The following is a 13004-nucleotide window of genomic DNA, read 5'->3' on the forward strand; positions in this document are numbered from 1 at the left end:
CCCAAAGGAAAAAATTAAATTTTGTTTGTGTTTATAAATAATAATAATACTTCCAACATTATATAAATGCAGTACAACATGTTAAAGGTTACAGCTTATGTTTTGACATTGATTGAATAGTTAATAATTGGAATTGTTCGATTAACGCTTTAGATTACGAAACAAATGAACTGCGATCTAATGACGATATTCGTTTGCTCGTCATTGCACGTTACGTCATTCCCAACTGTAACTGCTCAAACGGCAGCGCATTTTTAGTATGCTTACGTGCCTTATTTCTGTGAGATATGAAACATTTATTATTGGTGCGTATGCAGGGTGAAAATAGGATTTACAAAAAATAGTGAACTATTTTTTGTAAATCTTATTTTATTTTGTTAAAATAACATAATTATTTATTATAGATACAAGGATGAATTATGACGAGTGTCACTGTTGAAATTATGAAAAGAATTATATTTTTTCAATTATTGTTACACGAAACAAATGCACCGCGTTCTAACGCAGATATTTGTTTGCGCTTGTCATTGCTATTGATACAAAACTTTTATTATTGGTGTTTGTTTGTGGTGAGGATGAAATTTTAATAAAGCAATTTTTAATATGTAAATTTATTTATTAATAAATTCGTTACTGATTAGGGAAAACAAGTTTTTTTTTTTTTTTATTTTTTTTTTTATTATTTTTTTTTTTTTATATGCAGCACCCCCACTTAAAATTTTCACCGGCCAACACTGCTATTGACTCCTAATTTTTCTGAAAACTTTCATATTTGTGATCACTAGTCTTATATCAATACTATTTTATTTCTAAACCTTAGATCTGCCACCATTAAATTCCTGATGTGTACCTTGAGGGTACAGGATATTATGACAGCACTATATGAAAACATTACAAAATTACTAACTCCTATTAACAATTTTCCTCCAAATTAATCTGTTATCTGTCAAGTCTCTAATATTATCAAAATCTTATTATTCTAGTCTTCTAAGGCATGTCTGACTATCAATCCACCTATATCCTGGTCTTCCTCTGGAGTTTTTTTCCTGCTATCCTGGTAAAAAAACTGGCTGCTGATGCCATCTGTTCACTTCCCTAATCTTTTAGGGAAGTGAACAGATGTATACAGCAAGTTTAGTGTTTGTGCTTAAGGGTCAAAGTTGTATAACTGAGAGGAGACCTCCACGTAGCCTTTAAAGGAATGCGGAGAACCGATCAGGGCTTCTGACCTAATGTCCAATCCTCACCTTCTCGTGGTGCACCCTGTTGGGTATCTACTTGGATACTGAACGAACGAGGATGGGCTGGCAATTTGGGATTTAGCTGATCAAATTGTATTCTTATTGGTTAAACCAAAATAACAAATGATGGTACAATATGACAAAATTTCATGCCGGCTGGGGCATCGCCCAGTTAAACAAGGCCCCCGTTGTTTTCGCCAGGGAACCAGGGCGAACAGAGAAAAGTCAGCTACTGGAACAAATCTGAAAACAAACCCCAACTCAACATCACCAGAGTTAAAGATCAGTACTATCAACGTAAGAAGCCTGAATGGCAAAGAAATGCAGCTAGCTGAGGAATTAGATAAGTACCAGATCGACATAATAGGGGTGACTGAAACAAAAAAGACCAAAACTGGTGAGATCTCTCTGAGCAATAAATACAAAATGTTATATTCAGGCAATGACAATCAAGGAAAAGAAGGAGTAGCCATAGTATTCAACACAAAATACGAGGCTAATCTTCTTGAATGGCAGTCAGTTTCAAGTAGAGTAATGTGGGCAAATATGAGAATGGGGAACTGGATAATGAGACTTATTTGTGCCTATGGTCCCACAGAAGGTTCTACTAAGGCAGAAGTGGAGGAATTTTTTGAGGCTTTAGAAAAAGCAACTGACACAATGAAAAAGGAAAAGTTGGTCCTTGTTGGAGATCTAAATAGCAGAGTAGGAAATGATTGTGAGACATACAAAAATATTTTGGGAAAATTTGGAGAAAAGAGCAAAGCTAATAATAGCACATATCTGTTGGATTTCTGCTCAGGACATGGACTGGTTATTACTAACACCATGTTCCAACATAAAAATGTGCACAAATTCACATGGAGAGAAGAGGCTTGAAATAAGAAAAGTCTCATTGATTATGTTATTGTTGATAGTGATATTTTCTCCCTGGTGCAGGACACCAGAGTGTACCGAGGATTTGAAATTGGAAGTGATCACTATTTAGTCTTGAGCAGGATAAAATTGAATTTCATATTGAAAAGAATAACATGTAAGAAAGTTTTAAAGCGAATAAAAGTGGAGCAGCTCTCAGATGTGAACTGTAGACTAAAATACACAAAGATTATTGAAGAAAAAATGAAAGAGTTTGAGAACGGGAATCAAACCTTAGAGATTCAGTGGCAAACTCTGAAGAAAACATTGATTGATTCTGCCAGAGAGGCATGTCATGTGGTGAGGTTGTCTGCAAGGATAAAAAAATCAGAACTCCCTGGTGAACACAGGAAGTTAAAGAGGCAGTGAAGGAAAAGAAGAAAGCATATCAAAAGTTCTTGTCAAATAAGTCAGCTTGTGCTCTTAGAGAATACAGAGACAAATGCAAGAATGCTAAACACTGTGTAAAACTAGCTAAAAAAAAGTCATGGGAGGACTTTGGCAAGAATATAGAAAATAAATATCAAGAAGGTGGCAAAATATTCTGGAGGTTGCTTAGGAATGGAGGAAAGAGTGCTGTAAAAGGAGTTAGAGATGATAAAGGTGCCATGAAAACAGGAGAAAAAGATATCCTTGAAGTATGGAGTAATTAATTACTTTGAAAAACTGCTAAATGAAACAAGGAGTGATGACAGCACAGTGGTAAAAAACACTGACCAGGCATGAATACATATACATACTTGAAGTAGAAAAAGCCATCAAAGGCTTGAAATGTGGAAAGGCAGCTGGAGTAGATGATATTCGACCAGAAATGCTGAAGTATGGTGGTATAAGAGTCTTACAGTGGCTGCACTGCATAGTTCAGAAAGCCTGGACAGAGGGACGAATTCCCGATGATTGGAGTAGAGCTCTCATAGTACCCATATATAAAAAGGGAAATAAAACTGAATGTGAGAATTACAGAGGTATTTCCCTACTGAGTGCTCCTGGCAAAATCTATGCAAGTATACTTGAGAAACGGTTGAGAAGAATTGTGGAAGAAAAGCTTGGTGAAGAACAAGCTGGATTCAGGCCAAACAGAGGCTGTCAGTATCAGATCTTCACTTTACAACAAATAGTCGAGAAAGAATGGGAATATAACAAAGATCTGTATTTAAGTTTTGTCGATTTGGAAAAGGCATATGATAAGGTGCCAAGAGGGACGCTATTCAATACGCTGCAGTTATATGGTGTCAACGGGGCATTATATCAAGCAATACTTAGTCTTTATTTGAGTTGTAAGTCAGCAGTTAGAATTGAAGGAAGTACAGGAAGATGGTTTAATGTTAAATCTGGTGTGAGACAAGGATGTACATTATCCCCTCTGTTATTCATTATCTATATGGATCACATTATGAAGGAAAGTGGTATTAAACATGATATCAAAATTGGAGATGTTAATGTCAGCTCTTTGCTTTATGCAGATGATGTTATACTTCTATATAAATCCGCTACAAGTCTGCAAGATTCTCTGACTAAATTGAATAACTGTTGTAATAGATATGGTATGAAGTCAGCATTAAAAAGACAAAGACAATGAAAATAGGCAGAATCATTGAAAATGTCAACTGTGTTCTGAATGGAGAACCTGTGGAACAAGTAAAACATATCAGCTACTTAGGCACAATTTTTACTGAAGATGGTAAATTAAATATAGAAATAGACAACAGAATCAGCAAAGCTGGTATGGTGGGAAGTCAATTGAATAAATTCATATGGAATAAGAGAGAAATTAGCTGTATACAAGAAAGTGTTCAAATCACAGTGTTAACTTATGGATCTGAGAGCTGGGTCAGAAGTAAAACACTTGACCAAAGACTAGAGACCACAGATATGAGAGTCCTGAGAAAGATTATAGGTGTGAACAGATGGCATCAATGGCAATATCATATTAAAAACGAGGATATTAGGAAAGAACTTGACATTGTCTGCATCCAGGAATATGTTAGCAGAGCTAATCTCAGGTGGTATGGTCACCTAAACAGAATGGGCAAGGAAAGATTAGCAAAACAAGTGTTCTCTGCCAGGTTGGCAGCAAAACGACCCAGAGGAAGAACAAGATATAGGTGGATTGATATGGTACAAAGTGCCTTAGACGATAGAAATATAAGATCTGATAATGTTGGAGTCTTGACAAGTAACAGACTGATTTGGAGGAAAATTGTAGATAGGAAGTTAGTAATGATATAATTTTTTTCATGTAGTACTATCATATCCTGTACACCCCTTGTGGGTACATGGCAGGAATTTGATGATGATGATGATCTGTAAGTTAAAATTGATGTGACCAGTCTTTTGTAATATTAGTTTAGTGTTTTGGCTGCTTTGCACCACTAGATTTATTTATTCCATACTTTATTTAAAAATTTAATTTGCAATCTGCAATGAAAAAAATATGCATAAATACTGGACATTTTTTACATGTTCCTATAGGTTCTTCATGGAAGAATTGAGTTATGTTTCATCTTACAAATTTCCATAGTTTGTCTTCTTATTGCAGATTTTTATATCAAAATTGTTACAACTGTTGATTAATTTATTTACAGCCATCCAGACTGTAAATAAATTAATCAATGGATTTGTTCATGAGTAAACCATCAATAGCATAAAAAGAGCAAAGCTAAATATCTTCAATTTTGACATTAGGTTTAATATTACTCTCATAATGTGATTCATACAGAGGTATAATAGTGGAAACAGTGTGACCTTGTCACACTGTTTCTCATCAACCAGTTTCTTGTGCCTCTCAATTCTAACAGTTCTGACTTTTGTAGAGTAGAGTACATATATTCTGTACCACACTTAAATGGTATAAATGTTGTACCCAATACGTAATCTACAAAACTCAGAGTGGTCAGAATTGATATTCATGCCATATAATTACAGAATTTTTTTATTATTTACTATTATTATTCTTTATATGGGCACTCCATGGAGTCAAGACTCATCGCAAGAGACCCATTCTATCCATTAACACAATACTTATCATACAACTCCTTAAACCTATTCACTGTTGGGGCACTCACAATCATCTCTGATAATCCATTCAAGTAAAGAACTTAGTATGCACATCTTACTAACCACATTCTTAGACAACTTCCAAGTGTGACCCCCCTCCCCTGTTTGTCCCCTACTCTGCATATATTGACAAATTTCTTCTGTGTCAATCTTATAGAATTCCTTTAGAAACTGATAAGTTTCTATGACATCTCTTCTCTGCCTGTCAGCTAAACTCTGCAACCCACACACCTTCAATCTATCCTCATAAAGAACATTCCAGACCTGTCACCAGCTGGTTACTTATCTCTGAATCCTCTCCACCGCTTTCCGATCCCCAGGAAATTAAAGTGACTAAATCAGTGCACAGTAGTCAACAAGTGGCCGAATCATAGCCCTAAAAAGAGGGATAATAACCTCCCTAATCTTTACATGTCAATGTGTTCTTCAGCATCCAATCCTCTGCACTATTTGGTCAACTACTGCAATATGTCCTTTGAATTTCAAATCTCTATCTATTATCACCCTCATCTCTAGTCTCAATTTCCTGTAAACTAGCACCATCAACATGATATGAAGTGTGTAATCTTTCCATCCCGCAGTGCATTACCTTACATTTTACAACATTGAATTGACAGCCATTGTCCTATGCCCACACTGCCAATTTATTTAAATCATCCTGTATCACCTTTATCAATTATTGCCCTCCCTAGTTTTGAATCATCGGCAAACAACTGAATGTCCTGCTTCAAATCTTCTGCCATATCATTAATATACAAATTAAAGTGGTCCTAGTAGTACAGAGCCCTGGGGCACTCTAGTCACACTTATTTGCTTGATTCCACTCAACTATACGTCACTCGCTGATGTCTATATATCAGCCCCCCCCCCCCATACATGCCACCAGCCTCATACCCCCATTTGCTCCAACTTATGTAATAGTTTTCCATGCAGTATTCTGTCAAATGCCTTTGCAAAGTCCAGCATTATCATGGCATAGCCATTTCCTTTATCGAATTCTGCTGCCATCTTATTATAAAATGTGAATAAATTACTGAGGCAGGACCTACCTTTTGCAAAGCCATGCTGTCCCTTATAACCATATTCCTAATCCACCCATCCTGAATTATACTTTTATCAACTTTTCCAATATTTTAACCACCACTCCAGAGATACTAATTGGTCTGTAATTTGCTACTTCTGTCTCCGAGCCACCTTCATGTAACTGAACTATCTTAGCCTCTTTCCACTTCCTTGGAACCTTGCCAGAGCTGAGAAAGATTAAACAACTTCATCAGAGGCACTGCCAGTTCACCTGTACATTCCCATAGCACACAAGCAGACATACTGTCTAGGCCCACTGCTGCATTCACATTGATATTCTTCACTGAGTACCCTCCTGTTCACCTATCTCAATGCTCACATCAGTGCCTGTCACTTCAGCAACTGCAAAGTGATCACTTAGTAATTAGACTATTTCTTCTGCTTCTTAAGCACCTCCATAGCGCAACTGGAAGAACGATGATGCATTGCACCCTTCGATTGGAATATGCCTAAGTTTGATTCTCGTCGCAACGGGAGGAATCTTTATGTAGACTTTTTCAATCGAAGATGAGTTAGCTGATCTCATACGGAGGTAGCAGGGTTTTTTTCTCCCGGAAACTCTGGTTTTTCACCCCGCATACAGGCAAATTGGCCCTTCAGAACACACACAATTTACAGACAAAAAAATACTAGTTGTGGTGGTGTGCGGTAGATGGAGATGATTGGTAGAGGTTCGGTGTAGTGGTGGAAACAACTGTACAGTAGGTGTCCTCCCTCGATAATCTTCGGACTCCTTGGAGGTGTCACGAATAATAATAATATAATAATAGCTTTCCTACCATCAGTACTGAAAAAACGTTATCTTCCCATAATCATTCATGGTCTTACTAGCTACATAGCAAAATATATATATATTTTTTTTTACTTTAGACTTGCTTAGCTAAATTTTTCTCTCGAAATCTAATTTAGTCTTCCTTCCATAATAGTTAGCCTTCTTGCTGATCACCTTGTTTATATCCTTTCCACAATCCTTCCTTTTTTTTTTTTCATTTAAATGTCACATAAATGGTAGATTACTGTACATATATATAATTACTTAAAAAAAGAGCCAATGGCTTCACTTCGGTGATGTAACATTATTATTTAAATTAAGGGGATATTAAATCCCACATTATTTCAAAGCCGAATAAGAAACTCAAAGATCGAAATCAAAGAGTTTCATGCCGAATATAGTAAACTATAAAAGTTTCGGCAGATTGTAGAGTAAGCTAAAGCACATAGTTCAACACTAGGGCAAAGGTGGATAAAGTTTTGATCACTGAAAGGACTGATAGTTTTATAGTTTACTATATTCAGCATGAAACTCTTTGATTCTGATCTCTGAGTTTCTTATTCGGTTTTGAAATAATGTGGGATTTAATATCCCCTTAATTTAAATAATAATGTTACATCGCCGAAGTGAAGCCTATTGGCTCTTTTTTTTTTAAGTAATTTGTGGGTGCACCTTTTTTGAAAACTCGTATAGCAAAATATACAAGTTATTTTCGCTATAACCTCGGTATTATCTGGTCTACCTACTCACTGATGAGACCTCAATAAAGGTCGAAACCGGTCTGGATAGTGATCTTCCACCATAATGTATAACATCATACATCTCCTAGGAGATGTGTTCTACATTATGGGAAATACTAAGAACTTTACCCACCTTTGCTATGAGTTGCCCTAGTGTTGAACTATGTGCTTTAGCTTATGCTACAATCTGCCGAAACTTTTATAGTTTACTATATTTGGCATGAAACTCTTTGATTCTGATCTTTGAGTTTCTTATTCAGCTTTTTCCAACGAAAAGGATCCAACAAAAGGTGAAGATGGCATATTCAACTAGTCCAGATTTTTTCTGCTCATGGAATCTGTAGTTGTGTTCATCACAATGAATAGCAAAGCACCTACCAGTTTGACCATTGCAAGAAAACTAATAACTGGGATAGGCTTGAGGTAGAAGTTTACTCTCTACAATAAACATAAGTTAGTCTTCTTAGGAGACAACATTGCAGTTACTTCTATCTGTTTAAAATGTGTTTTGACATGAAAAGTAACCTAAGTTTATGACAAAATCACATAATTTCACACTACCAGGTTGAAAATTTTGCACAATAATTCTATTGTATTAACAAGTTGAATGTCTGTGCTAAAACTAATTAAAAGATCTGTAGGTTATAAGATAATCCTAATACTTCATTCTTGAAATCCTCCTATTTCTCTAGCTTCAGCAAATTATTATATAGAACAGTTTACACAACATACACTTATGGTTTTTTTTTCTCACAAACCATCTATCTGGTATAGACATGTTGATGTTTTTTGGTGTATGGGATTCTTCCTCATCAGAAGTTCATGACTGTCTGGTGAAAATTAATTCAGTAAATCAAAGAATAAAATTTATCCTGGAAGAAAAACAATTGCCAAAAATTTATGAATGTTCTCATTTTGCAACAACCTAATGGCAATCTCTGCCGTTCTCAGTATATAGAAAAACAACACTTATTGGAAAATATTAATGCTGCATCACATCATCATCATCATCCTTATTCAGAAATATATATTGATTGTTCACTGTTCACAAACTGTACTCCACAATTCTCTTTTTAAAGAACTGTCCTTTATCAGAGCAACTTTCATTTCTAATGTATATATATAATATCAAAATAATAAATTTATTAATAATTAAAGCCTTCATCCAAATTCTCCTCTAGAAGTTTCTAGAATTTGCATTCTATATGTAAAGAGTATCAGAGAGACTGTGAGACTTCTTCAAATTGATCTACAAGTATAAAGGTATTTAGGAAGTTTATGTTTCACTTGATTAGACTATAATAAATTTAGTTTAATCCTTTATCCAAGTGTGAGCAAACAAAGTTTGCACCTGAAAGTATCTTCAGGCCTGAGGTAAGGTAGTACAACACCGGGAAACTTGTTGCAAAGGTGGAGAAAGCTCTTTCATCCCTCTCTCAGTATCTCCCATAATGCAAAGCACATCTCCTTGCAGATATGTGTAATGCTATGCATTATGGCAAGGGCCACTACTCATACCAGTTTCGACCTTTATTGAGGTCTCGCCCGAGGGAGCCAGGCCCAGTAGTGGAGACACAAAGGCAGAAGCAATGAGAGGTCATCCTAACCTATAGGAGTTGCCAAAGGGTGTACAACCTTATTATTAAACTACTCCGGATACAGAGAAAGATGTTGAGAGTTTATTTTTCACTAACTTAAATTTAACAGAATACATTCACTCACAAAGCACTCACAACAGACTGTGATAGCCCATTCCACTCATTCATCACTTGCCAAGCAAAAACTAGTCCTGGGGCCTTTACTAACCACACTAACTCTAATTTCCAAGGATGACCTCTCCTCTGCTCCAGTTCTTGGTTAGACTATAAACTTATTATAGTCTAACCAAGTGAAAAATAAACTCTCGACATTCTGTTAAATTGTGAATGAATACAATTCCCTGAGGAATGTTTCATTCATAATTTGACAAGTTAAAACCCTTGAAAAGGATATGCTTGTATTTTAGTATAAGTTGTATATAGCCTGACAAATATTGGATACTGTAATTAGAGTAAAACTTGTGAATATTCCTGTGTAAAATACCTAGTAAATTGTATGTTAGACAATGAATTTGTTATATACATATTTTCTGTTAGAATTGATATAAAAGAATTACTGTGTAAATTGCATATAACCAACTGAGATTATAAGATCAAAGCACACAGGACACCGGATTAGTAAGTTGCCTCAAGTGGTCACACGCACATACAGCACGTGGCGACCTAAGTTTTCGGGGAAGATACTACGAAAAGGTAAGACCCATGAGTGCAAAGGAATAACGTGTCGGGTGAAAATTTAGGGTTACAAGGAGTCCCGGTAGGGGTTGATCTAAAAGGGCTGGAACCCCCCCCCCAAAAAAGCTTTTTTTTCTGGAATCTCTGTTCTCTCTCCTGGTGGCAGAAGTCGGAGGTGTCGGGTCGTGATTAGAGAGAGATCGTGGATTACAAGCCCTACGATGAATGAATAGTGGATTTTCAAAGCAACGGGCAACTCCTGGAAAATATAGTGGCCAGATAGCGTGCCTTATGGATGCAGAATCACCTCACGCTAAAAATATTCTAGGCATGGATGATCGGTATGCAGACTCCATGAGGTCCAACCTAAGCTGACAGGAAATTTAGCCTTAACATAGAGGGAAGAAAATGTTTGGAAGGAAAGGAATCTAAGAACCTAAAGGACAAGCATGAGGAATCCTCGAGTTCGGTATAGTAAACCTTTAATCAAGTAATGTGACAGAAGAAGGTAATTGTAACTTAAGATCTTAGACCTTCATAAAGTTTTGAGACTATCTAAAATTAAAACAGAACTGTGATATTTTAATCATAGTCGGTGAGCAATATGTGCTATGTATTATAAATGTACTTGTGTTGATTGCTAGCCATGTTTAAGAGCTGTAGAGATGTCTAATCCAGACAGCTTGATTAACACCTAAAAGTCATTATTGGTTTTATAATCTAAGAATGTGAGCTTTGAATCTTGGAACATAATGTTTTTGTAGTATTAATTACTGTGCAATGTATATTGATTAATTTTACTTTGTAATCTAGGTACAGTGATAATTGAAAGTTCTTTATTCTGTATGATGATCATTATGTTAAATAAACCTTTTGCTCTTATTAATTTGGTTGCATGTGTCTACGAATCCGATGCACCACTCATAAATTATTCAGATCTAAGCGGGAGATAATTGTTAATTAAGACCACGACTGGTTGATTATAGAAAGTATTGATAAATGTTAACTTATTATAGAAATAGTTAGATTAACCACGTGCATATCTGAAGGTTCACTTCTTGACTGAGAAGTTTTTCCAATCTAAGGGTTCTGGGTGGAGCAGCAGAACAAAATAAATTTTCCCAGAACCTTAAGAGAAGTTAACTTCAGAAGCTTTGTTACTATGGGGTTGGCTTAACCTTGAGACAATCTCTTTGTAGATCAGACTCATGCACGTGATAATCTGAGGGGCTGAAGTACATAATAATAAGATAAAGGCAGAAACATTATAGCTGCTGCTGAGATAGGACAAATTATTCAAGAGATAGTTAAGTAAAGGAGTTAAACCATATTAATTACCTATTACCTACAACGAGAACCACATTCATAACAATTCAAAGGCAGGCATGAAAGATACTATGTGGATAGTTGAGCCTTTCCTGATGAGTCTCTAGACTCAGATTTCTATGCAATAATAATAAGAGTAGCATGATAGATATATTTATGTCATTTTTAATATGAATTTAGCTATGTGCAATGAAATCATCTGAAAGAGAAAACATTACTGTGAGCAATACCATGAAAACTAGTCTGAAACACTGCAAATACATTTCCGTAAAATGATTTCACAGAAATAATGCAATTATGCAAGTTTTTGACAGTAATAAATGTATTCTTTAAAAGCATAATTTCAATTACTAACATGTAATTGATCTACAAAATTAATATCCTACCCGATTTCATTTTGATTTCCAGAGACTGAGCATTGCAAAATCTCAAGTTTATTTGTTTCGAACACCATACTGAAGCCTGACGAATAACTGCAGAATATGGCTCAAATTTTGGATAGGAAAAAATTCCACCTTTAGAAATATTTTCTGGTATAAAATCTGCAATTCCTAAATTTAAATATTTATTGTAAAAATTACATAAAAAAACAGTTTTTAGTAAAACTATAAGTAAATTGTCTAAAGTTGCTATAATTAAAAAATATACTTAAATGTAACTTGATAAACATTTTATATAAAGTAATGCTCCATTATCTTTCGGTGAAATTAACTGAGCATAATGTTACTGAAGATACTGGTACAGTAAAAGTCAAATGATATCCTAATATTCAGGGGTTTGATAACTGAGGATTTGGTAATGTGAAGGTCTGATAGTTCAGCTATCATTTAAGCAGTATTACATAAGAAATGCACTATTAAAAAAATTTCGACAAATACAAGTGAAGGGATGTTTTTTAAATATACATTTCGAAATTTATGATGAATATTTATAGAAATTAACACTGGCTGAATGTTTTGTTAAGAATTTCAGTATATAGGAAGCAGAAGAAATACATCAGAATGATGGTTTTAACATTAGTAAGACAATTTAAGTTAACTAAAACCAGTGGACTATTTGTTCTGGAGTCCTTTAAATCTAAGTCTGGCATACTATCCCTTCATTTAAAACAATACATTTTAAGTACATTTGTGCAAAGGCTATGAGCCATCTGAAATGACATAATTATACAAAAAGAAAAACTAAACTACAGAGAAGACAGTGTATATGCAAATCTATACTGACTGTTTATTATTATTGTATATGAATCTCTATGGAATCCAAATCTGACTCACCATTGGAGACCCATACAAGCTACACAATACCAATCTACCTCTCCTTGAACCTGACAATGCATTTAGATTCTGGCAATTCATTCCACTCATTCACCAAGTGAAAAATCTAGTGCCGAGATCTTTACTAACTACACTCTTAGTCAATTTTCAGGGATGAAATGTTCAACCCCCCCCCCCGCTTCAAGCCAAGTGCTCAAAAATTTCCACTATAATCAATCCTATAAAACTCTTTTAGTAATCTTCTATTATATCCCTCTTTCCACCCATTAACCAACAACTGCAACCCAAAAAATTTCAATATATTGTCACAGGGAGCATTCCGC

At 35.2% G+C, this 13004-nt stretch overlaps 1 protein-coding gene across 4 annotated transcripts in view; it reads right to left on the reverse strand.

Moving 5' to 3' along the window:
- LOC150110081 (uncharacterized) overlaps positions 1–13004 on the reverse strand; it is a 204044-nt gene that overhangs the window by 100889 nt on the left and 90151 nt on the right. For all 4 annotated transcript variants that reach the window (XR_016548809.1, XM_090397831.1, XM_090397843.1 and 1 more), the window contains exon 5: positions 11794–11958. Coding sequence is in view for 3 of the 4 variants with exons in the window: in XM_090397831.1 (XP_090253957.1) it covers positions 11794–11958 (165 nt within the window). In the remaining variant the exon portion in view is untranslated. The remainder of the gene's footprint in view (positions 1–11793; positions 11959–13004) is intronic.

This window comes from Typopeltis vanoorti, chromosome 1, assembly GCF_054136105.1.
Source record: "Typopeltis vanoorti isolate ZY-2024b chromosome 1, IOZ_Tvanoo_1.0, whole genome shotgun sequence".
NCBI lineage: Eukaryota > Metazoa > Arthropoda > Arachnida > Uropygi > Thelyphonidae > Typopeltis > Typopeltis vanoorti.